The sequence below is a fragment of the Parasteatoda tepidariorum genome, chromosome 8 (genome assembly GCF_043381705.1).
Source record: "Parasteatoda tepidariorum isolate YZ-2023 chromosome 8, CAS_Ptep_4.0, whole genome shotgun sequence".
NCBI lineage: Eukaryota > Metazoa > Arthropoda > Arachnida > Araneae > Theridiidae > Parasteatoda > Parasteatoda tepidariorum.
Window position 1 is genome coordinate 1,424,115 of NC_092211.1, and position 25,336 is coordinate 1,449,450.

Sequence of the window (25,336 nt, forward strand, 5' to 3'; positions counted from 1 at the left end):
ATTTAAACTTACAATATATATATACAGTCGGACCCCGATTTAACGAATTCATCGGGACCGGAAATTTTATTCGTTAAATCGGGGTCATTCGTAAAATCGGGGTTAAAAAAAAATTGATATATGTACAAATGTATTATTAAAAATTACTAGTTATAAACGACTATCTAAGATAAGAAAGGAATTTCCTGTTTGACTCATAGTCCACGTGACAAACCCCCGGAAAATGACCTTGCAAGTGTAATGTCTTATTGACTCCGAATTTTGTTTTTCCCTGTTGCGGGCTTTTCTTTTGTTTGAGACGAATATGCACTTTTTCTATTTTATTACTCCCAGGAAAGATTTTTTTCCCTTTAAAATCTGCCAATTACAAAAAAAATGCAATATTTTTCTGATCAAAATTAAGGAAAAATATTTTTTCCGGATGCTGAAATAATTCGTTAATTTGGGGGAAATTATTCGTTAATTAGGAGTTTTTGACTCTGTCTTTGCTGGGGTTGAAAAAAAATTCGTTAAATCGCGAAATTCGTTAAATAGGGGTTCGTTAAATCGGGGTCCGACTATATATATAACGGAAAAATTTTATTAATTTCTTTTCTAATATTGAAATTAAAAATATTACCTTATCGAAACCCTTCATTCCCCCGTGTAAATGATTTTTTCCGTTGTTGGGGGCTAAATTAAAAACTTTCTTATTCAAATGGAATCGCGCTCCAGCTATTCGGTTAGCGCATCGTCCTATAGTACTGCCAAAGTAATGTGTATGCGTAATGTAAGCTGAAAAAAAGAAAAAGAATTATATAAAATTTATAACTGGAACAATTATTTCATAAAAAAAATGATAGCAAGTGTTCTTTTTGCATACACTCTATCTGGTCAAAAATTCCTAAATAATATTTTTACGTACGCGTATTAGAATTTTTCACATTTAGTTTCAATAGTTTATTTCATGTTACTAAACTAAAATTTTCGGCTTTAAATTTAAATTTTTAAATACATTAATTTTTTGAAAAAATCAAATACAATTAAGTTTTATTTGAATTAATTAAACTTTAACACGAGGTGAATTATAAATCCACTATGTCAACCTTCGTTTATCAAAAGATACCTCTTGATGATGAAGCTAGTTAACATGTCTTATATACTAGTGATTCGATGTTTAATATTCATAGTGGTAGTTACGCCACAGTGCTCCCCTTCCGGAATTTTAATTGTGATAGAATTCGATGAACGAATACCACTTGTTGATTCATGCTGTTTATTTATTTATAGCAATTTTGCTCATTTTATTTTTTTTCCTTCAATATTGTTCAGCACAAAGAATTAAAATGTAGTATGTGATTTATTATTATTATTGATTTTGGAATAAAGCAATTTTTATTTTATTTATTTAATGAGGTGCACGGACCAAATACATTATTTCAAACCTTTTTTTAAAAGAATAATGTAAAAAACTATAATCATAAACTAATCAAATAGCATAAGTTAATGAGAATAAATAATCAAATTAAAGAAAATATTCACATAAATATGAATGGAAAATAAAAGTGAATGTGTGTATTTTTCCATAATTTTTATTTTGATACATTTATTCCGATTAGAAAATTTAAATTTTTTTAAAAAAAAATTCTATGATGATTATCTAAAATTCTCCGAATCAACAGTATATAGGCTTTCATTTAATATTAAAAAGATACTTAATGTATACATGATAAATCGTCAAATCCTAAAACGATATCTTCTAATGCACCATCTTTTCCTGGGATTTTCAGAGATATTATAGAAGCTCCATACGTTATTAAATGAACAACTATTACATTATTAGTTAACTTAAAACGAATGATTTCTCTGCTTTCTTCTGCACTTTTTATCACACCAAATACATCATGCTCGATGCTTATCACCATCGCTAATTACTAATTATTTGAAGTAATTTATTTATTGAATGATAAGGTTCTGATATAAATGCCTTGTTCATTCGATGCAAACACGCGTGTTTGTGTGAGATGTGAAACAAATACACGCCCCCTCATTTTCATATCGTCTGCTTGAAGAAAACTTAAACTCGTTTACGGTTACAAACAAGTCAAAGAGGAATGCTTCTTAAATAATGCTTTAAATATTGATTATTTTCAAAAATAGACGATGAGGAATTTTCAACACGTAATGAGATAATAAATTTTATCAATTAAATGTATATAATTGATTCTTTAAATAATTTATTGGTGAGCATAAGCATAAGTTTGAAATCCTTTATTAACAGACACAAGTCGTTCTAAAGAGATTGCTCTGGCGAAACGTTTTATTCAGTTTTCTCCATTATTAGTTCTTTTATCGCAAAAAATTATATCTTAAATGAACTTTTTAAACTGAATCCATAGGAAAAGGTTCTCAAGTTCTTTTTCAGGGATCATAATTGCTTATATTTCTGCTGGTTGTAGATAGACGATCATTTATGCATTTGTTTTCAGAATTTTCTAAGGTATTTTTTACAATATTTCTTTCCGAATAAGAATAGTTTTTAAGGGTTTTTGTCCGATATATTTTCTGTTTGTAATAGAAAAACTTTTTAATTATATTTATAGATTATAGATATATTATATTATATTATTTATTTCAAAAGCCATAGTACTTTTATTGTTATTTTAATATTATGTGCTTTTGCAGTTAATAACAAGTTTGCTATAATGATTAAATCTGCATTTATGAATTAAGGTTGTAACTGATTTTTATTGTAGATCTTCGTATTCTTTTTTTAAATTCAAATTCATACTCTTTTTTTTAATTATATCTCTCTCACAATGTTTTGTTGAAATTTTTTAGGACATGTTAGAATCTAGCACATTATTTATAAAACACTTCCCCGCTGAGCTTTCACCAAATGATAGAGAAGAACTTCTTCAGCTTGTGGGTGCTATCAAGGTTCGCGTGATGCCCGACAAAGGGAGAATGAAGTACACTGCTTTTGCAACTTTTAAAGATCATGGTGATGCAAAGCATGCTCTTTCTTTATTGCACCAGAGGAAAATCTTAGACAGGACTTTGACTGTTGAGTTTTCAAAGCATCACCATGAAGATTTTATACCACAAATTGGTGAACTTCCTAATGTTCAAAAATTATCAAAAGAAGGTCCGGTTAAGTCATCTGAAAAAGAAAATCTTCGTTTGGAGATGGAAGACTTTTCGAAACAACTACATGGTGTTGCTCCATCGTTGGGACTAGATTATTTACCTTCCCCACTGCTTAAGTATAAGTATCCAGCACCAACTCCTACTATTATACAGAATATAAGCCATGCATTAGCATCTGTTCCTAAATTTTATACCCAAGTTTTACATCTAATGAATAAGATGAACCTGCCAGCCCCTTTTGGGCCCTTGACCCCTGCTCCCCCCTTGGCACCTGATCTGTCTAAAGTTCCTGGTGGGGAAGATTCTTTAACAGTTGAAAATATGGAAGTTACTTCTTCAGAAGAATCTGAATATGAAAGTGAGAAAGAAGAGGGATATGTGAAACAGGAAGAAAAAATAATTCCAGAAAATCAGGTTTTGAAGAAACCAAAAAAGAAGAGAAAGGCAAAACTCAATCTGCCATCATTACCTAATCAGTCAGCTAAGCGGCAACGCACTGAGCCATCGGAAGTGTTTGACTCGCAACCTCTTAGTCAGAAAAAAATAAATATGAAAAATATTGAGCAAATCATTCCAGTGGATCCAGTAACATCTATAGAACCTACTGGTGGATTTGGAGAAATAGAACCAGCCAAAGAGTCAAATGAAGGAGAAAATGAAGAGAGCGAGCCTACGGAAGAGACGTGGTATAATTCAAAATGTATTACGATAGAGGAATTGAAGAAGAAAAGAATGTCTTCTCGAGAGATGAAAACATTGTCAATTTTCCGAAACTATTCTCCTGGGGAGCCATCTTGTCGGTTATATATCAAAAATCTTGCCAAACAAGTCAACGAGAAAGATTTACGGTATATTTTTGGCCGATTTATTGACAGAACTTCTGAAAATGATCGAAATATGTTCGATATAAAACTCATGAAAGAAGGTAGAATGAAAGGTCAAGCTTTCATAAGCCTTGCAAATGAAGTTCAGGCCAAAGAGGCTGTTAGAGAGACTAATGGGTTTATTCTGCATACAAAACCTTTAGTTGTACAGTTTGCAAGATCGGCAAAACCCAAAGAAGACAAAAAAGAAATAAAAAATGAGCCCAAACTTTAATTTGCTGTAGTTTTTAAATGACTTGTATTTTATCTTCAGGGTTCCCACATAATCAGGAAATATTGCTTTCTTGTAGCCGAAACTTGGAAAATAACCAATCTTAATAGTCATGGTTACAGTAAAATGAAAATATGGTTTAAAGTAAAGAAATTTAACAGCTGTTTCAATTATTTCTTTTAAAAATTTCATTGCAATATTGTTCAATTTCTTTCAATCAGAATGTAAATTTGTATACTTATACTCTGTATAAATTAACCTTGAGTTTTAATCACTTCTGAGTCTAATTAAACTGTATTGCATTGAAACTTTTTAAATTTAATAAATTATTGTGCAAACTATTACTTTTATTTATAATTTATGTCTTATAAAACTTATATATCAGACCTTAACCTAATGATATTCCCATCTTACAAAATGCAATATCTTCTAGCAATAAGTTAAGTGTTTCATTACTCAATGCATTGTGCGTTTTTAAATTGTATAAATTATTGTTTTTATTTGTATTTTATATATTTATGTATATTAAAATTTACATATTAAACCTCAACCTAGTGATATTCCCTTCTTTCAAAATATAATCCGATATATTTCCTACCAACGAGTTTACTAAGTTTTTTTTAAGGGGGGAGGGTACTCAATAAAAAAGTATGTTTCTCATGAAATATTACAGAGCAAATGTTGCTTAAGTAATGTTGTTTAATAATGCTATTGCTTGAAATATTGCTGTTTATAATGTATATATATCATAAAATCTACATATTAAATTTCAACTTACTAATGTTCTCATCTTAAAAATGTAATAGTTGACTTATTTTATAATCAAGCAGTAAGTTTTTTTTTAATTGCCGAATTAAAGAAATTATACATTTTAGATAATTATTGCAGCGTATAATGAGAATATGGTCTGGAATTTTTTTTACCTCAAAAGTTAAATGGTTGTAATCTCTGAAAATTTGGGGAGATTTTTTTCTTTTTTAAAAAAATTGAGTGGGAACCCTGAATTTTCTTTCTCTTCAACAGTTTCTGATTGCAAGAAAATGGTGTCTGTGAAATTGCTATTTTTTGCCAGAGCTAGAGAGATTGTAGGAATGCAGGAGAAACAAATCACCATGCCCCCTGGGCCATATACGTCTCATTCATTACTAGAAGAAGTTGTCAACCACTTTGATGAATTGAAATCGATAGCTGCTTCGGTGATGTTAGCACTGAATGAAGAATACATTGATAACTCAATCAATTTCTACTTAAAAGATGGAGATCATTTAGCCATAATTCCTCCTCTTAGTGGTGGCTAACATATCCATATAAATAATTCAAATTAGTGATGTATGCCTGAAAACTGTAAATTAATTTCTTTAAAAATATACAGATGTTATTTTTAATTACAGATAATTATGAGGATTGGGTCAATTTATGTATATAAGAGAATAAACTTCACTTTTTATTAAATTTTTCTACATTTAATAAAAATGTTTTCATTACTGCCTTAAAAAGTTTATAAATTTACAGTCATAATTAATTTTTTCTTGAATATGATTTTTATAAAATTGATGTACATTTGTTAAATTTATCTTGAACCTCAAATCAAAAATCTTTAGGTTATAACTTTCAGAATAAAAGATTTGAGAACTTTCAGAAGAAAAGATTTTCAGAGAATTCATCTGTAAGCGTAATAAAACTTATTCTAAAAATAAAAAAAAAATTCGAAATTTTAAGTCAATAAAAAGTTGTTACATGATTAATCATGCACCCCAAATTTTTTTTTTTAGTCAATGCAAAATATATTTATATTTCTTTATATGAGTGCCAAGTTTCATTTTCTTGCAGGTCAAAAAAGAATGTCAAAGTTTTTTAATACTTAAGTGATACAAAATTTTAGTTTCCATGTTTAAAAATTTAAAGTAACAATAAAAAGAATTATCTATGAAATGCAACACTAACAAATACACTTAGTACATTTTATTTATAATTTCATTTTTACTGTTATTTAATGTTGACTTAGAAATCTAAAATTTGTTTATTTTTATTCTTTAAAAGTATTTGTTTTTTTTACTCCCTCCTACATAAAAAAAAAAAAAGAAACCTTAGGCCTGTTTTAGAAGATTTTTTACCATATATGTGAACACAAAGACAACTGCAATTAATAATTATCAGTGACAGCTTCTAAAGCTGTTAATTTGAAATTTTGAATATACGTTTTTTTAGATACAACCTAATGTTATTAGTTTGCAACTCAAGGTTGTAAGTTATTGCAATTCAAGCAACATTTAAAGTTAAACTAATTAATGTTCAAATGTTAATGTAACTTTAGTCACATCAATGATTACTGCATTTGTTGTCCCATGAAAAACATATTCGTGTGCACCGACTTTTTTCTTAGGTAATTTCAGTTAAACTATTTGAAATTAATCTCATCTAATTCACTGAGTTCTGAACTCCACTTCAATTTTTTTATTCATAAACTATTTAAATGTTTTTTAAATAGTTGACCTTCCTAAAATACGTGTTGCTAACCATTATTTTTTTTATTATGAAGAAGAATATTATTACAGTTTTTCCATAATTACTCAAATTTTATAGTTAAGATTTTATAGTCTTATGGTTTAGCCATAAATATTATTGTTTGTGAGAATTTCCATAACAATCTGTTGAAATTTTTTTTCCCTAACTACAGGGTTTAAGCTGAGTCTAAAAATTCATTAGCAAAAAAGCTAAAATCTGAAAAAAAGTTTTAGCAAAATGCTAAAATGGCATTAGGCTTCTAAAATTACTTTATATCAAACAAGTACTGTAAGTTATCTGACAAAGAATAACTTAATTCCGAACTATGGGGCATCCTGCTAGGTATAAATATATTGAACATTTCGATTTTATCCAAATCTCCCAATCTATCAGTAATATTTTCAACGATACAGTTTAAAAAATTGTGCATGAAATTACGGAATCTTTCCCTCTGTTTCAGTCCATCTAAAATTATATGGCCCTGAAACTCAAATTTTTCACTTTCCTTCTTAGGCACATCAATTAAAAAACTCATATAATGAGTGCCGGTGCCATTTTTTATTTCTTCTAAACTTGAAATACAAGCCTTCACACTTGATTGAGCATATTCAAAATTTAAATTAGATTTTTGAAATATGAAGCTTAATTTATTAATGTTGAACATGATATGGCAGTGGTTGCTAAAAACAAAAAAGTAGTTATATTTTTTAACAACCCTTGAGCAACAGGACGTTTGTCTTCCATTAAAACACTAACAAGAGCTTGCCAGTTGCAATCCAGAGCTATAACTGAATTCCCCAAATCCTTTAGCAAAAATGCGAAAATGCTTTGTTGAATTTTAGCATTTTTGAGGGGTCTTTTTGCATTTTGCGAAAAAAGCTACCGTAGCGGAAACCCTGCCTAACTACCAAAAGTTTAAAATATTGTTTATAACTAATCTAAGATAATTTTTCCTTCTCTTTAAATACTTCTAAAAACAACAATTAGAAACGATTTGATAAAGACAAGAAATACAAAAAATGAAAGAAATCTCACTTTTTAGAAAAGCAAAAGAACATGAACATAAATATGAAATAGTGTGAGCAAAAATTTTTAGTTCTTCAAATTCAGAATGTTAAAAGACCTTAGAATGTCTAGCTTTCTCTCTAAGAGTTATAACAATAAGGTCAAGCTATCTCTACAAAAAAATTATAGCATAAATTCCAAGTAATCAATTTAGTTTAATAATGAAGTTTCTATGTGTATAATTTACTACTTTTATCTCAATGTTTCCGTTTATTTAATAATAAATTCATGCAAAATTTTATTAATATTATATACATATTTAGAATTAAGTAGTATAAACACCACCTTTAAATTCTGCTGATCTGGGTTCTGCAAATGCTAACCATATTTCTGAGTTTTTCTGATTACTGATAGCTAGTTTGGAAAGTTGTCACGCTATGATACACAAGATATTTCTAAATTTTAAGTTTTTTTCCCTTGGGGTTTATAATGGATTTCACTTTGCCATTTTGTTATCAGTCTGTTCTACTTTATTATTTTCCTTTTTTTAAAAAAAAAGTATGTCTTAACACTTTCAAGTTTTGTAGAATTTTGTTACTTCTCTGTGCCCCACCCATTGCCGCATAATACCGGTAGCAGAAACCCTACAGCATGACGTGGTTTCTGTAGATTATTAAAGCATCTGCTGATTATTATTTAACTAATTTTTTTTATTTATTTTAAAAAAGCAAACATATAAATGCAGAAAATTTGCTCGGACTCCTTTTTAAAACATTTCGTAATTTAAACAAATAATCCCAAGAAATTGAAGTGAGATATTATTTGATTGTAAACTTCATACGCTTCAAAAATATACAAAAATGAAAGGACAGGCAATATGTTAAAAGCGCATCAAAAGTAGATGCCTATTTTCCAGATGTGAATGACAGTCACTTCAATGCCTGTCAAGTCTTGAAAATGGGCTCCTATTCTTGATGCGCTTTGTACAAGCTAACTGTCATTTTATTTTTTGCTAGAAGTTGTCCACTTTTCTCCAACAAAAATGGTTCTGATAGAACATACTGATTTTGACATATGAATCAAGCACCCTTTGTTTAAACAGAATCGCAATAGTTTAATCGAAAGGACAGAGAAAATGTTAAAATTTATTGTACAGCATTATTGCTGACAATTTCAAAAAATTGCCAGAAACATGTTTTTATCAGTGATTCCGTTTATGCACTATAGCACATCAAATGCGTCAACAAAAAAAAGAAAAAGCAGTTACCATGCATCTGAGACATGTCATTTTTCATTGCCAAAATAACAAAAAAAAAAATGGTTATAATTCATGTAGGCAAAAATAAACCAAACTCGAAAAAAAATCTAACAATAATTTTTTTTTTTTTTTACTCAATCATAAAATATTGACTTATATTACTTATTTTATATTTACTTATATTACTCATTTTATATAAAATATTTACTTATTTTAAGTATATATTTCACGTTAAGATTTATATTATTTCAAATAGAAACACACTTTTAAATAAAAAAGAACCTGGAAATAATGGGAGTCTAGGGTGCTAAGGACATGAAACTTTCAAAGTCTAGACAGAATTGCAGCTTATATGATATTTAAACGGCCACTGCATACTTAGTTGACTATATTTTTTGTCCACTGTATATTTACCATAGAGAAAATATTTAATCTGCGTCCACTGTTTTGTTATCCTTTGGAGGCAGCGACAGAAATATTCTTTTCTACCCTTCAAGAAAACTCAAATTTCCCATTGTAACAGAAACAAGTTAAACTACTATTCTCATAGAAAAACAAGAATTTTTTTGGCAAATACAAAATAACAAATACAAAAATAAAAATATATATAATTTATTAATTTGTATATAACTAACAATCTCCATGAGTATTTTTATCTAAATAATCTAAAAGTTCTTCTTTTGTCATTTTAAAATTACTGTCAATCCAAATATTTTTCAAGTTAGTCATAATATTTGTCATCTCTGGTCCTGGTTTCAATCCCTTTTCCACTAAAATGTGGCCACTGACAGGGAACTTGGGAATTTTCAGCTCACTCAGTTCTTTCCATAGGCACAATTCACCACGATACTTCAGAATTTCACAGCACCATTCGTGAGTATCAGATACTTTGCTTTTTGACTGAAATAATAAGTATATAAAGGGCCTTAAGGGTGGTTTTCCTACCAGGGTTTTGTTATTAATGATGAAGAGAGATAAATCCCTGTCGTATTTCGAAAATTTTATACGAGAGTGTAAGGATTGCACCTAAAAAAGAGAAAGAAACGGATGTAGAATAATAATTAGCAATATTATTTAAACATATTTTCATTTAAAGATGAATTAGTAATATTCATTGTTAATTTCACATTCACGACTTATATATTATGCAGAGCTTTCATTCATATATTTATTATTAGTTATTTAAATTTTGCAATATTATTCTATTGCAACATAAATATTAGTACAGTACACTCTCGATTATCCGTGCGCGGATTATCCGTGCTCATTCCGGAGTCACACAAAAAATATAAAGAGAAACATTTTCAAGATTAAAAAAATTTGATTCATGAAGTTATAACACTACAAAGTTTTTGGAAGCAATATTCGTAATTGGATTGCAGTATATGGAATATTAGCAGCATGGTCAAAGGTAAAATCGTCTACATTATCTTGATCTTGAAGAAAGATCATACCGCTTGATGAACAATCCTCTTCAGATGTTCAAGAAATATATAACAGTATTCTCAAACAAGCCAAAAGAAATCTAAGGTTTCGAAATTCTTGATGAAGAAAATTTAGAAGATTGGTTTCAAAGTGATGCATGTGAGCCTGGCTTCCAGTATTTGACTGCATCGTTATGAAAATTCTTGATGAAGAAAACATCGTTATGTTGTTAAATCAAATAGTAATGATAGTAACTGATGCAGAAGTTGTAGTAAATGAATGAAATACAATTTCTCATTCTGCTGCTCTGTGGAAACTTTATTAGATTATATGGGAGGATTTGATTACAGTGACATTACTGCGGTTCGTAAAATTTGTGTATCGATATATGGCGAAGACGCATTACACATTTTTTAATAAGGAAAATTCTTAATTTGATGTTATGTATGCAAATGTCAGTAATTTTTATATTTTTTGTACTGATATTGAATAAAAGGATTTTTCGGATTATCCTGGTTTTTCGATTGTCCGTGCGACCTGTCCCGGTGATTAACCCGGATAATCGGGAGTGCACTGTATCTACAATTTATATTAAACTAAATTTAGTTTTAAATAATGAAAAAATTAATTGTGTGTCCTCTTAAAGTAAATAGTAATAATAGTTTTTGTCACGAAAAAGTGTTTTGTTACTTTACCTCTACAAAAACTAGTTTAAATTAAATAATTGAAAAATTAGCATGTATTTTTATTGGATGAAATAACTATTTTAATGTTGTTTTCAAAATTTATTGCACAACTGTTTAATTTCCCCCCCACATGCAGCAAAAACTTCCCAATCCATATAACTATATTGAATGCTTTATAATACTCACCTCATCTTCCGTAGTTAAGAGAGCTGTCAGTCTAGTAACTGGATGTGGCTTCATTGAGTAACTCCTCTCACACACTTCTTTATATTCATTTATGTTTGGATTCTCAGGCAAACCTTAAAAGAGAAACAAAATAATGCCTTTATTAAATATTCTTTAACAGGGTGTATAGCCAGATTTTTCAACAAAAAATAAGCACCTTTTAATCACTTTCAAAAAAATAAAAATAATAATTCATAATTAGGATCTGAGCAGTAATAAAAATTATTTTTTACTATCGTTTAAAGTTCTTAATTTATAAACATAAAATCAATAACATTCAAAAATTATTTCAAAACCTTTGCATAATCATGATAAAATAACTAGTTTCTGATAAATATTGCAGAGAAAATTTTGAAAATGCTGCATTTTTTGTAATTTAGAACAACAATTGGCAGGGCAAATAAAGAATCCCTGTTTAAAAGATAGAAAATTAAGCACCTTAAAGCACTTTTTAAAAATGCTACGCACTCTTTTCAACCCCAAACATTAATTACTGTGACGTTACAAAATATTAATAACTTAATATTGAATTATAGCTGAGTAAAAATTTATTAAAATCTGATTGGATTGAGTGCACAGTCAGTGACACATGGGCTATACAGAATGCTACACTGTGACAAGCTAAATTCTTGATGTAAGCAATAAAGAAGAAAATTGAAAAGAAAAAAAAAAAAAAGGAAAAGGTCATAAAGGCACCCCAGATTTAGAGAATCCTTCATTTAACAAATACAATAGCAAATTTCATAATTTACATTAATAATTTTAAGAACAATTTCTTTTATAAGTAAAATATTATTATTAAAGAAACACATTCACAGTTAGCAAAACTGATTTATCAATGGTAATTATTGTGACTTGATTTGTATATTAAAAAAGCAAGAAATTTAAATTGATAATTCTAAATAAACTCACAATACAAAATTAATAATGATAATTGTTAGATTAAAAACTTGACCAATGTTTTAAACTTTTTTCTGAGAAAAATTCAATGATGCTATAACAAAATGGATTTATTTTCTCCTCATAAAATTTTTATTTATGTTTTTTCTTCTTTCAAAGAATATCAAAAATTTATTTTTTAGAAAGGTTCAATCGAATAATGAAACTGTAATTAAATTACTCTAAGTTAGTATGAAAACAAATTTGAAACAGACTCATTGTCAGATTGAAAAATTCTTGATGAAACTGTTTTAAAACAATTTTTATTTCTTTTTCAGAGATTTAATGTTTTCAGAATGCAGTACTTAAAAAAACTATCAATTATAAGTTTTAATTAAAAGAGATATGATACAAATATTACAATAAATAAAAAAACATAAATCCTTACATTCCGACAAAAAATTAAAAAAGTATGAGATTATTTCATAATTTACAAATAATGCCTTTATGGGCCCCGTTGCAATACTTCTATCAAAGCTTTGTTACACTCCTTTTGCTATTTATTTAAATATAGGCTACTTCTATTTGTCATTGACAGATTAGCAATATTATTAACAAACAGAATGTGCATGGGTTTTTATATGACTAAAATTTTTAGCCATTTAAAACTTTATATTACAGTCATAAAACTACACAGTATAAAAACTTTAATTAAGCAACAGTTTATTAATAGTTAATTTAACTTATATTATGCAAAGCATTTTGCAACACTAGGCAAAACAAGAAACTTTAAAAAATAGAGTGAACTAACTAATAAATGTGTATTTAATATTATAATTTGATAACATTTACGATTCTAAGTCAGATTTAAAACGAGATGAATTAAAAATTTCTTACAATCAATCAATTAAAATTCATTTGGAAAAAAAATATTAGTAAGTGAAAAACGAGGAAATCTAACGCAGTTTAAATTATAAACTAGAAAGAGCAATAATTTATAATTGACCTAAAAAATCTCATAGCATTTTCATGACAGTTTTTGACAATATAGACTACTAAATTTGGGAACAGCTTTTATCTCTTAAGCAATGTATGAAGTTTGGAAAGATTACCAAGAATTCCATTTCTAAAGAAATAAATGATGTCCTTCACAAATGAAAAATAAAACAAAGATTTATTTATAATTTATGCATAAATTATTTAAAATGAACAATCATGCACAAATTCATAAACTACACCTGCAAATAAAAAGATATTTATTTATTTTCGGAATTTTACATAATCATACAGCAAGAATAAAATCCACAAACAATACTAAAAATCTGAAGTAACTGACAACTTGGTTCAAACCCTAATTTAGTGAAACAAAAACAATTAATTACAAAATAAAAAGCAGTGTTTTTAAATGGAGGTTAATAACCTTACCAATAAAAGGAGCGATTCCAAGATCAATCATTCGAAGCATAATTTCTTTGGCATAATTTCCACTTAGAATTTTCTTTAACTCCATCCATATTCTTTCACCCGATATTTCTAAATAAAGATAAATTTGCATATAATTTATTTTAGCTTCAAAAGAAGAATACTTATTTAATAAAGATTAAAGATAAATTATATCAATCTTTATCCAATATTGAATCTTTAAATTAATAATTATTAAACTAAAGATTTAATATACTTATTAAATTAAGATAGATATTTATACAATTCAGACAAATATACTATGGTTTCATTAGAACATGAGCTGATGATTTAATAAACATATTAAATAAGCAAATATATTTATAAAATGCAGACAAGAATATTATGGCTTCATACACTTTTTATTTTATTTTATTAAATACCCATTTTTAAATCTATTACTGAATAGATTCTATATTATAGTTATTTATAAGAGGATATTTATGTTGGTATTATGTTTAAGCCTGAAATTTTCCTAGGGTGTAGAAGCCTATTGTAGATATCCATACAAAACAGACTAGGTGACTTTTTATTTATTGAATATATTATGATTTCATTAGAATATGAGCTAAAGATTCAATATACTTACTAAGTCAAGATAGATATTTATACAATGCAGACAAATATATTACGGCCTCATTAGTATAAGAGCTGAAGATTTAATACTCTTATTAAATAAACTTAAAAATTTATACAATGCTGATAAATATATAAAGGCATCATTAGAATATGAGTTGAAAATTTAACATACTCATTAAATAAACATAGATATTTACACAATGCAGACAAATACATTATGGTTTCATTAGAATATGAGCTGAAAATTTAATATACTTATTAAATAAACATAGATATTTATACAAATATACTATGGTTATTAGAACAAGAGCTAAAGATTTAATATACTCAATAAATAAATATAGATTTTTTTATACAATGCAGACAATTTATATTATGGTATAATACTACTTGTAATAATAATAATAAAAAGCTTCAGAATTAACATACTTCCTAGGCCTTCAGCATTACTTCTAATTGCTTCTAATATTTGAATATCATGGCAATCTGGTTGACTAGCAATTCTTCCATAAAATCTAAAATAAATTGAAATAAAAAAAATACATCAAGCATTTTATTATAAAAACATTTATTAGCACTCTATTATTTGTTATTTTTGATATTCAGCTTTTACTTACAATAAAATATGTAGAATCTAAATGGGAAACGATTATGTATTAAGAAGCAGTTTTGGAGTGTATTAAATATGATTTTTTCAACTTAGAATTAAATATATTTTCCATGTTTGTTCATACAATCCTTTTTTTTCTTTTTATTAAAAACCTATTTTTAAAACTATAGCTTAATAGAGTCTATGTACATAACTGAATAGAGGATAGTTATTTATATGATTTTTATGTTAGTATTATCTTAAACACTTTAATTTTTTTTATGGTAAAAACCAGCTGCAGATTTTTTATGTAAAAACGTCTCATTAAATTTTAAAAAGAATTAAGATAAATAGTTTATTACAAAAATAATCGTTAAAGAAAATATAGAAAACATGTGTTGAAATGTAACATCCAAATAAAAATTGTCATACATTAAGATTATCATATTTTATGATAATGCAGTAATACCTATTACTCAAATAATAATTGCCAAATACATATCATAATAAAATTGCCCAGACAAGGCACCTCTATTAATCACCATTTTTGGGAGACACAGAATTTTATCCATTGACATAGTGCCAAAGAAAACATTTAGAACTGACCATAAAAAACCTTCAACAAGCAACTTGGCATCAGATATGTAAATAATCAATAATGGAAAGAAATTGCAATAATTATACTTAATAATTATTACAATTATACAATCATTTTTACTATAAAATATTGCACACTTACAATAAATTAAACTCTTAATACAGTTTAATACAAGTCAATAAACACAAAATTGAAGGTTCAGCTCAAGTTATTTAAATTTCTTAAAATGACCCTTTAACAATTTAGCTATTTAAAAATTGTTACATTTATTGTTGGAGGTATTTTTCAGCATTGCCTCTTCTTTGATATGAATGCTTCTTCTTTGAAGAAAATGAATATTATTCTTTGCTAATGCAAAAATTTTATAATAAACATTTATAATAAAATTTTATAATAAACAGTATGCATATTTTAATTGCTTTATTACAATACTCTTGATTCAATGCTGTTAATTTCAATAATATTTTTTTTAAATAAAAAGGATATTAAAAAAAACAAAAAAAAAAACATTTTTATATTGGTCTATAATAGTGCAATTTATTAAATACTGAAAAAAAAAATCTAAATATTGAAGCATTAAGACAAAGCAACTTGCCTAAAGTATCTAAGAATTCTCAAATAATCTTCCTGAATTCTTCCATTTGGATCCCCGACAAAACGAATACATTTATCTTCTAAATCCTTTTTACCATTAAAATAATCGTATATGGTACCGTCTAAGCCTATAAGCAAATAAAATAAACTACATGTAATATAACACAAAAATAAAAATGACTGATAATTTCTGACACTTAAGCAGCTACTTTTAATTAACAGTCATTTATTTATTTCATATAAAAAAAAAACAACTTTACAAACTAAAAGCACCTACCTAAAACAGTCAAATAAACAGTACTGAATCATTTGTAAAAACATATTTATATTATATATTAGCTAAATTCTAAAGTTGGAACTTAAATAATAGAAGAAAAAAATTTATTTATTTACTATCATACAAATAAGATCTAAAAACCTAACATTCATATTAAGATTTCTTAATCAAACAACTGTGGTTTAATCCAGTTAACAACTACACTGTAACTTATATTCTTATATCAAATAATAAAATAACAAATATAATACATTTGTATCAAAATAATATTTCTTTGTTTTAAACTCACCTCCTAATTTGGTAAGAATTTAATAAAAAAAAAAAGATAATGAACAAAACACAATTTTGGTTAGAATTAAAAATTAAATAACGCTGAATCACAATAGTAATAGATAAAAATAGCAAGATAGATCATGTATGAAAATTGACTATATATAAGATGGCGAACAGCAATTTAAATCAGATTATTATTAAGAAAAAAATTGATATAAATCATTTAAGTGAAAAAAAAAAATCATAAACATAATTTGTCAGACTTTTAAAATGATTTTCAGCAGTAAAACTAAAAATGAAATTTTTTCAATGACTAAATTTCTTTTTCTTTACAAAAATAAATAACTAAATAAAAATAATAAAAAAAAAGGAAGAAGGAAAGAAATTTTTTTTTATTTAAAATTGAAGATCCGTTCAAAAATTTGAAACTTGAAAAAAAAATATATATATATCTTTTTTTTTATTATCATGTTATGTTTAGGATANTTCTTTACAAAAATAAATAACAAATAAAAATAATAAAAAAAGAAAGAAAGAAGGAAAGAAAAAGATTTTATTAAAAATTGAAGATCTGTTCAAAAATTCTTAAACTTGAAGAAAAAAAATATATCTATTTTTTTATTATCCTGTTATGTTTAGGATAGCTTAGAATGGGGGAATAGTGCATTGAGGAGAAACATTCTCCCAATTTAGCCCATTTGCTAAGCCCCCAGTGGTTTATGTTAAAAAATTAAATAAAAAACGAAATTAAAAAAAAAAATAGAAGACACATTTTTATATTTCAAAGAGGAAGTTTAATTTATCAACGGCTAACATTTTAATTTCATATACATATATTACTAGTGACATTCAGTTTATGATACTTACTAATCTTTAGTTACTTAAATGTCTTTTGAGTAATAACAAAATGTTACTGGATACAAATTGAAGTTAATTACTATTTATTTATTATTATCTTTTTATTCATCAATGCATGTTTTTATCAGTGTTAACCTTTAAGACTTAGTATCCGATTTAAAATTCAGAGCTTTTAACTGTAATTAAAAAAAAAATTTATACAAACCCTATCACATGTACTAAAAACTAACAGACAAATGAAAGTCAATATAAACAGCTTATATGTGCTTGGGAGTACACAAAAAAATTTTTGTTGTAAAAGTTATGAATACCTGAATTCAGTAAAAAATTTTTTCAGCATTACATTAATTCCTCATATTTAAAATTTCTTGTGTGAAGTTTATATAATCTTTTACTAATTAGATACAGAGAGAATATAAAGAAAAAATAACCCTTTAACAAGTTCTGTTTCACATGTGTCTATTATTAACTACATAAACTAAAACACGCATAAGTTACATTTTTTTAAAAATAATCTTATTAAGTTTACGAACCTTAAAACATTCAATGCTAGATATCCATTCAAAAATTTAAAAAAAAAAAGTTTAAAAAAAAAGATTTAAATTAAAAAAAATTTTTATTTGATTTTTTTAGCATTGTAGTTAAATATGTACTAAGATTATTTAATTTTTCACTTTGAATTAAACTTTCAGTACCTGGTGAATTTTACTAGTACACACATTAAAAGCCTCATAAATATTATAATTCAAGAATAAATAATATCATACCTAAAAACATAGCATTTATAGTAAGGTCTCTTCGTCCTGCATCTAATTCCCAATCAGTGGTGAATTTTACTTCAGCATGCCTGCCATCAGTACTGGTGTCGATTCGGAGAGTAGTTATTTCAAAATTTTGTTTATCATTCAAGCGTATAGTAACTGTACCATGAGCTTCCCCTTTGCGATGAAGCATTCGAATACCTAAAGCAAATCAAATTTCAATCAGTATTCAATCTTTTTAAAATTCTACCAATATTTTTAGAAATAAAATACAACAAATAAAAAGTAAAAATTGAACAATTTACATTAATTACATACATTTAATTTAAAATTAAATTTAGGTGTATCACCCATACACTCATTCCAATCTTCAAAAAAATTTAGGCATTTCAATAATGAAAACCCGGTTTGTAATATGAAAAAGAAGTAAACATGTAATTAAAATGTAAAAATTTAAAAGTCAAATACTCAGATCAGGGGTCTGTCTAGGTTTCTCTGAGAGGTACCTATTTTGTGAAAATTTAAACATAATTTGTTAAAATTAAAAATTATATTAAAAAATTAACACAAAAGTATGGATTTATTGTTTCTTATGGGATAAAAAATAAAATTTTAAGAAAAAGTATTTTGTGAAACTACCGTTTTTCCTAAAATTGAATTTGCGAAGATACTGCTAAACGGTAGGTAAATTTGGCCTGGACAGACCTCTGCAGATGCTTGTTTTTCCCATAAAACAACAAAACAAAGAACACATAAAATGAATTAATAACATTTAGAAAGTAAAACCCATAAATTAGGCCACATAAGTAAAATTATTCAAATATTCAAATGAACAATGGATTAACTTGTTATTAAAAGTATGCTTAAAATTATAAATGTGGGCACCGACCAATACATACTCATTTACTTTTACTCTATTTTTATCAATTTATTCTAATAAAAATATTGGACAATTTAATTAACAATATTTTGAAAGTAAAAAATCACACGAATAGTTTTATTAATTAAATAATGGCTAGAAACATTAATGCAAAATCAATATGAAACACCAGTTATGGATGCATTACGCCTAACTACCTTCGCATTTGCAGTGAAATTTGACAAGCTGAACACTCTTTGAAGTTGATCTCTATTATCAAGAACCAAATTAATTCTTTATAATAAAAAAGAGCTGAACCTCTATAACCTGATCACTTGTTTTGTAAGTTGACCGCTGAAATAGAAAATGTCCTTTAAAAAAAATAATTCTTTTTGACATTTTCTACATTATTATGTTAGGCATTAGAATTCAACTAATTTGGTGAAACAGTATTAAAGTTAACTTAAATCCTATTCTGCGATGCCTGCATTATATTGTTTCCTTTTTTTTTTAATTAGTAAAAAGAATTTGAATGAAATTTAAATGATATACATAAAAATAAGAAGAAAAACACTATAACTCATCCCCATATAAGCTGACCAGGGTTGGCAAGATTTTGCCACAGGTGGAAAAAACCATGGTAAATACCGGTAAAAACCGTCCNTTAAAAAATCAACACAAAAATATGGATTTATTGTTTCTTATGGGATACAAAAATAAAATTATAAGAAAAAGTATTTTTTTCCTAAAGTTGAATTTGCGAAGGTACTGCTAAACGGTAGTAAAGTTTGCCTGGACAGACCCCTGCAGATGCTTGTTTTTCCCATAAAAACAACAGCACATAAAATGAAAATTAAGAAAGTAAAACCCATAAAATAGGCCACATAAGTAAAATTATTCAAATATTCAAATGAACAATGGATTAACTTGCTTTAAAAAGTATGCTTAAAATTATAAATGTGGGCATCGACCAATACATACTCATTTACTTTTACTCTATTTTTATCAATTTATTCTAATAAAAATATTGGACAATTCAATTAACAATATTTTGAAAGTAAAAAATCACACAAATAGTTTTATTAATTAAATAATGGCTAGAAACATAAATGCAAAATGAATATGAAACACCAGTTATGGATGCATTACGCCTAACTACCTTTGCATTTACAGTGAAACTTGACAAGCTGAACACTCTTTGAAGTTGATCTCTATTATCAAGAACCAAACTAATTCTTTATAATAAAAAAGATCTGAACCTTTATAACCTGATCACTTGTTTTGTAAGTTGACCGATGAAATAGAAAATGTCCTTTAAAAAAAACAACCTTTTTGACATTTTCTATATTATTATGCTAGGCATTAGAATTCAACTAATTTGGTGAAACAGTATGTAAGTTAACTTAAATCCTATTCTGAGATGCCTGCATTACATTGTTTCTTTATTTTTTAATTAGTAAAATGAATTTGAATGAAATTTAAATGATATACAGTACAGAACCCGTTATCCGGAAATCAGAAAACCGGAACGAAATTCAATAAATTTCCCCCGCCATTTTTAAAAAAAAAAAAATTTTTCCTCATAAGATTATAAGATTTTTCGTTCTTATTTGAAAGATGTTTACCTTACCATCATTTTGGAAATAATCATTAGTGTATTACTCCATCGTTTTTTCTTCTTTTTAAGATTATTTCCAAAAAAATTTTTTTTTTTTAGTTGGGTTTAACATAAAAAAACGGCTTTTTATAGCGATTCAGAAAACCGGAAAAATCAGTTATCCGGAATAGCGATGGTCCCGATCGTTCCGGATAATCGGTTCCCTACTGTATATAAAAATAAGAATAAAAACACTATAACTCATCTCGATATAAGTTGACCATCATAAAATACACCGAAAGTGGGCAACTTACATAGGTTTTACTGTCCAGCAATAAAATTTTTTATACCTTCTGCTCCAAACATTTTTTTCATTTCCTCGGGTGTTGCAGTAGTAGCAAAATCAAGATCTTCAGGATGTTTGTGCATCAAGAGGTCTCTAACAGCTCCTCCTGCCATTCGAAGTCCATAACCATATTTTTGAAACAATTCTGATAAGCCATTCACTTCGGGGGTGAATATTGCATGGAACTGAGGAGAGTCAAGCTTCATGGTATTCAGTTTTGAATCTGGTCTTTTCACTGCTGTAGATAGTTTCAGGTTAATAGCTGTGTATCTAATACTGACAGATAAGAACTGCCTTATATGAAGGATCTGCTTGAGTAAACTTATCTTCATTAATAACATTCAAAGAAAGCCTTCACATTTCATCTCAAAATATACCTGCCGGAAAAAAAAAAGTTTTCAATAATTAAAATTAGTTTTTGAAGGAGTTTTTTCATATTATCAAGACACACAAAGTTCATTATTATTATTATTTGGTTAGCTGGGGACCCCATAGCACAATCGTGGTAACACGGCGACATTGTCGCAGAACTTATCCGAGTTCTTGCTGAAATATTTTTTATTTGGGAAGCAAAAAAGTTTGGTTAATTCTTAACTGCAGAATTTTTTGAAATGTTTTTCTTTTCTTTTCTGCAGAATTATTTTCAAAAAATTCCTTTCTTGCATATCGGAGTAGGAAGAAGCATCCGTGATATTTTCTTTAAAACTTTTCTTTGAGAATAAAAAAATTCCTCAATGACTGGCTTTAGTTAGAATTTCAGATTGGTATTATAAAATGTAATTTTCAAATTGCAAAAATTTAAAAAGCTTATTATACAAATATTTTTTTTTTAGAACAGGAGAATATATGTTAGAAGCAGGGCCGGATTAACCTATAGAAACACTTGGCACGTGCCTAGGGCCTAAGAAAAACTTGGGAGAAAAAATTTTTTTGACAAAAATAATTTAGCTTTAAACAACAAGTGTATTTTGCACAAAATTATGAAGATACAAATAAAAATACAGGGAAGACACTAGGCTTTCAAAATCCCGGGTCCCTGGGACCCATGACTTTTAAAAAACTGGGTCCTTTTGAAAAAAAATGGGTCCTTTACATAAATTTTTAAACAAATACAGTAGAGAACCATTTATCCTGTATCCAGATAACCGGGAAACCAGAAAACCGGGAAAAATTTTGCTCGATTTTCCCACCATTTTAAACTAGAACGAAAAAAGCGGAATTTGGACTCATCCTTGAAGTTGAGTAGAGGAAAATGTAAGGAAGGGGAAAATTTTTTTCCCCGTTTACCCAGAGAAACGTCATTTCCTCTGTGACCTTGAAGGCAGGGAAGGGAGGAATGTTTTATTTTTTCCTTTAGGCCGTCAATCAAACTCAAGGGTGTGGCATGCTGATTTCGTTTTCTGCTTGATTTACGAGGGGGGTGGGGAAAATGCATTGCATGCATATCAGTGAACAGAAAAAGAAAAGAGAAAAANTTTTTTTTTTTTTATACCGAGGATGCATACCGATTTATTTTTTGCGTCCCAATTTTTCGATTTTATTAAAATGTTTCGATATCAAAGATTAAAAAGTCGGGAAATTTATAAACTTTCTTCAAAAATTTACGCGTCCCGCGGGACGCGTAGCGATCATTTTTTTGCGTCCGATTTCAATTTTTTGCGTATTTTACGCGCTATAGCGCGTAAATGTCTTCCCTGAAAATATCATATTTTTCGGTAATAAATTATTGTGTAAATTAAAATCCATATTAATAAAAATGTAAAAAAAAAATATGCAAGAAAATTTTGGCATATATTTTGAAAAGAGGGGAGGAGTGGGGGAAGGGAGGGAGGGCCCAAAAACGGCTATGCCTAGGGCCTACGAAAGGTATGATCCGGCTCTGGATAGAAGTATTCTTTTATACGTAAATTTAAAAAAAATTCTCGCATTTATAATTAAAAAATATATATACTGTTCCATTTTATACACGAAGCTTCTCTTCTTTTTTTGTAAACAGAAAGTGCCTCTGTTACTTTAAGTTAGTAACATATATATTTGCTACTATTAAAAATGCCTTTCAGAAAGGTATTAGTACTAGAGAGAAGATGTTGCAGAAAGACAGAAAAATTTCTGCCGTAGGGGCAAAAGTAAATTCAACTCTTTTTTGTTAATATTTTTTTACTTGCTGGCCATTTTATTTTATATTTAATATAAACAAATAATAAAATTTGAATTAACTTACTCTTGACAAACCTAAAACTACTTAGGGCTCATTCAAAGCACAGTAGGAGTTAAAGTTGCATGCAGCCCCCCATTTGGTTTCTCGCTGCGTACCCCAAAAGGAAATGTTCTCGATCCTGGCTACATGATTTTACAACTGTTTTTCAGCAGTTATTAATGCTATAGATTCTTTGCTATTTTCATCTAAGTATTTTCAAGAACTCAATATTTCTAATCATGCATTTGAATAATCGCTTTTTGGTGTGCTCTGTTTGCAAAAATTTTACAATTAATTATAAGTGAATTTGTTAGAAAAGGCTTTTTTGCACTTATAGATTTCAAATGATTTTGAAAATTTTGAATTTCTTTTTATAAAATGAAACAATAGACAAAATTAAAAATTTGAAGAATGCAGAAAATTTTTAAAAATGTGAGGATTTTAGTAATTTTAGATCCATTTATAGAGTAAACAAATTTATTGTGGTAATGTTTAACTGATTTTGTAACAAAAAAAAAAAAGAATTTTGCATAGTATAAATCTTTTAAGTGAGCTGAAGAAAACTCTTTTTTTAGAAGATAGGACCCTTTTCAGTCTTTAGTGACCTGTCTATATTTAGAGTAATACTTTAATATATTTGATATAATATTTCAAAATGAATATAGAATTTATTTTTTCTTAGTTAAATTTAAATGATCCAGAATAATTGCCAAACAGTTTTTAATTTTATATTCTAAATTTAAAAATATTTTATCCATTAGAGAATTGCTAATAATTAATTGCAAAAGCAATTAGAATAATAAGCATGGGTTTTCAGTTTAATTTTATTTTCACTTTGTATCAACATCTTGAAAATTCACATTGTTAGGAAAATCTCCATACAGCATCTGAAGAAGTTGCCAAGTTGCTTTTAAGACTACCGGACTAAGGCATGCGAAAACCTAAAAGGAAAACACCAAAGGAGACTAACTTAAATGGTATATCTCTTAGCTGCCCCCTGCAAAGCCGTATACATATTTTTTTTATTTTCGCAAGTACATAAACCATTTGAGACATACCTTTTGGTAGATAAACCAATGATTGTAGGCACAAATACGTATAAATAGGATAGAACCATTTTGTACATAAAGCAATGATAGTAAGCACAAATACGTATAGATAGGTATATATCCTTATATTGTCTGAATAATTGAAATATATTTTATCTTGTAAGTAGAAAATGCATGACCCAAAATGTAGTAATACTTTAAATTCTATCAAGTTTATTTATCTCCAACAATTAACTCAATTCAATTAATAGCTCAAAGTAATCTTAAAGAGTACTTAGGATTATACAATGATAGGAAGAAATACATAGGAATATACAATACTACATGAATATATAGGAGGTCAAAATTACACCATCAAATATATCATTGCATCATACTGCTTAATATTTAGTAACATAACTATTAAAAACTGGTAGTTATTGCTAAGGATTAGATTCAAATGCAAACAATTATGATTCATTCAAACACTTATTATTTAGTTCCAGTAAAGACGTGCACATCTAGAGATTGATCATTTCAAGAGATTTTAAAATGCTATGATATGCAAATATATCCTCAATACAGCCAAGTTGTTTGCAACAACAAAATTATATCCAGAAATGTAAGATGCTTAAAATTGAATTTACACAGAAATTAAAAAAGTATTATCAGGAAATATTAGGTATCGGACTATAAACATTTTAAATTTAAGAAAATATATTTACTTAGCATATTTGTTCTATAAAAAGAAATAAGAGACTGCTTTTTTTTTTTTAAAATAATCAACGTCAATTAAAGATTTTTAAAAATATATTCCAAACTGAATGAAAATGATCTTGAATTTATATTAAAATAAAACTAAGTGAAACTAACAGCACAATCCGGTATTCACGATAAGATTTCAGAAAACAAAACAAACAGAATTCTTCCAAAACAACCGATTTCTCATGGTTAGAGTTAATATGATAAAAATAACTCTACACGTGATTTAATTTTGTTTTAAACTATCTTCAAAATTAAAATTTAAATAAAAATTTAAAAACTTCTCAGCATGAACTTTTTATTTCATGACAAATGTTAAAATTGAAAAAAAAAATTTATGGAAACTTTAT

At 27.3% G+C, this 25,336-nt stretch overlaps 3 protein-coding genes across 4 annotated transcripts in view; 1 reads left to right on the plus strand and 2 right to left on the minus strand.

Annotated features, from left to right (window-relative positions):
* Positions 1-2,068, minus strand: part of LOC107456018 (galactose mutarotase) — a 13,490-nt gene extending 11,422 nt beyond the window's left edge. Inside the window, exons 1-2 of the mRNA XM_016073784.4 lie at positions 1,706-2,068; positions 620-774 (exon numbers count right to left, since the gene is read on the minus strand). Of these exons, the coding sequence (XP_015929270.1) occupies positions 620-774; positions 1,706-1,904 (354 nt within the window). The 5' untranslated portion in view covers positions 1,905-2,068. The remainder of the gene's footprint in view (positions 1-619; positions 775-1,705) is intronic.
* A 315-nt stretch (positions 2,069-2,383) lies between these two features.
* Positions 2,384-5,711, plus strand: LOC107456017 (RNA-binding region-containing protein 3). The gene is made up of 2 exons (XM_016073783.4): positions 2,384-2,479; positions 2,821-5,711. The coding sequence occupies exons 1-2, from the start codon at positions 2,453-2,455 to the stop codon at positions 4,225-4,227; spliced, it is 1,434 nt and encodes a 477-aa protein (XP_015929269.1). The 5' UTR covers positions 2,384-2,452; the 3' UTR covers positions 4,228-5,711.
* A 3,877-nt stretch (positions 5,712-9,588) lies between these two features.
* On the minus strand, positions 9,589-25,172 carry LOC107456020 (CCA tRNA nucleotidyltransferase 1, mitochondrial). 2 transcript variants are annotated; one of them, XM_043051179.2, is made up of 8 exons: positions 25,098-25,172; positions 21,004-21,376; positions 18,204-18,398; positions 16,030-16,156; positions 14,677-14,762; positions 13,633-13,740; positions 11,290-11,402; positions 9,589-10,018 (listed from the first exon to the last, which is right to left on the minus strand). In XM_043051179.2, the coding sequence occupies exons 2-8, from the start codon at positions 21,338-21,340 to the stop codon at positions 9,623-9,625; spliced, it is 1,362 nt and encodes a 453-aa protein (XP_042907113.1). In that variant the 5' UTR covers positions 21,341-21,376; positions 25,098-25,172; the 3' UTR covers positions 9,589-9,622. The 2 variants fall into 2 exon arrangements, with proteins under 2 accessions (XP_042907113.1, XP_042907112.1); XM_043051178.2 differs by having other exon boundaries at positions 24,950-25,163.
* Positions 25,173-25,336: the final 164 nt, after the last annotated feature.

Coding starts and splice junctions, on each gene's coding strand:
- LOC107456017 (XM_016073783.4), top strand. CDS start 2,453: ATGCATTTGTTTTCAGAATTTTCTAAG. Junction 2,480..2,820: donor TGTTTTCAGAATTTTCTAAG/GTATTTTTTACA, acceptor GAAATTTTTTAG/GACATGTTAGAATCTAGCAC.
- LOC107456020 (XM_043051179.2), bottom strand. CDS start 21,340: ATGTTATTAATGAAGATAAGTTTACTCAAGCAGATCCTTCATATAAGG. Junction 16,157..18,203: donor TATAAATGCTATGTTTTTAG/GTATGATATTAT, acceptor ATTTGCTTATAG/GCTTAGACGGTACCATATAC. Junction 11,403..13,632: donor TGGAATCGCTCCTTTTATTG/GTAAGGTTATTA, acceptor TTCTCTTTTAAG/GTTTGCCTGAGAATCCAAAC.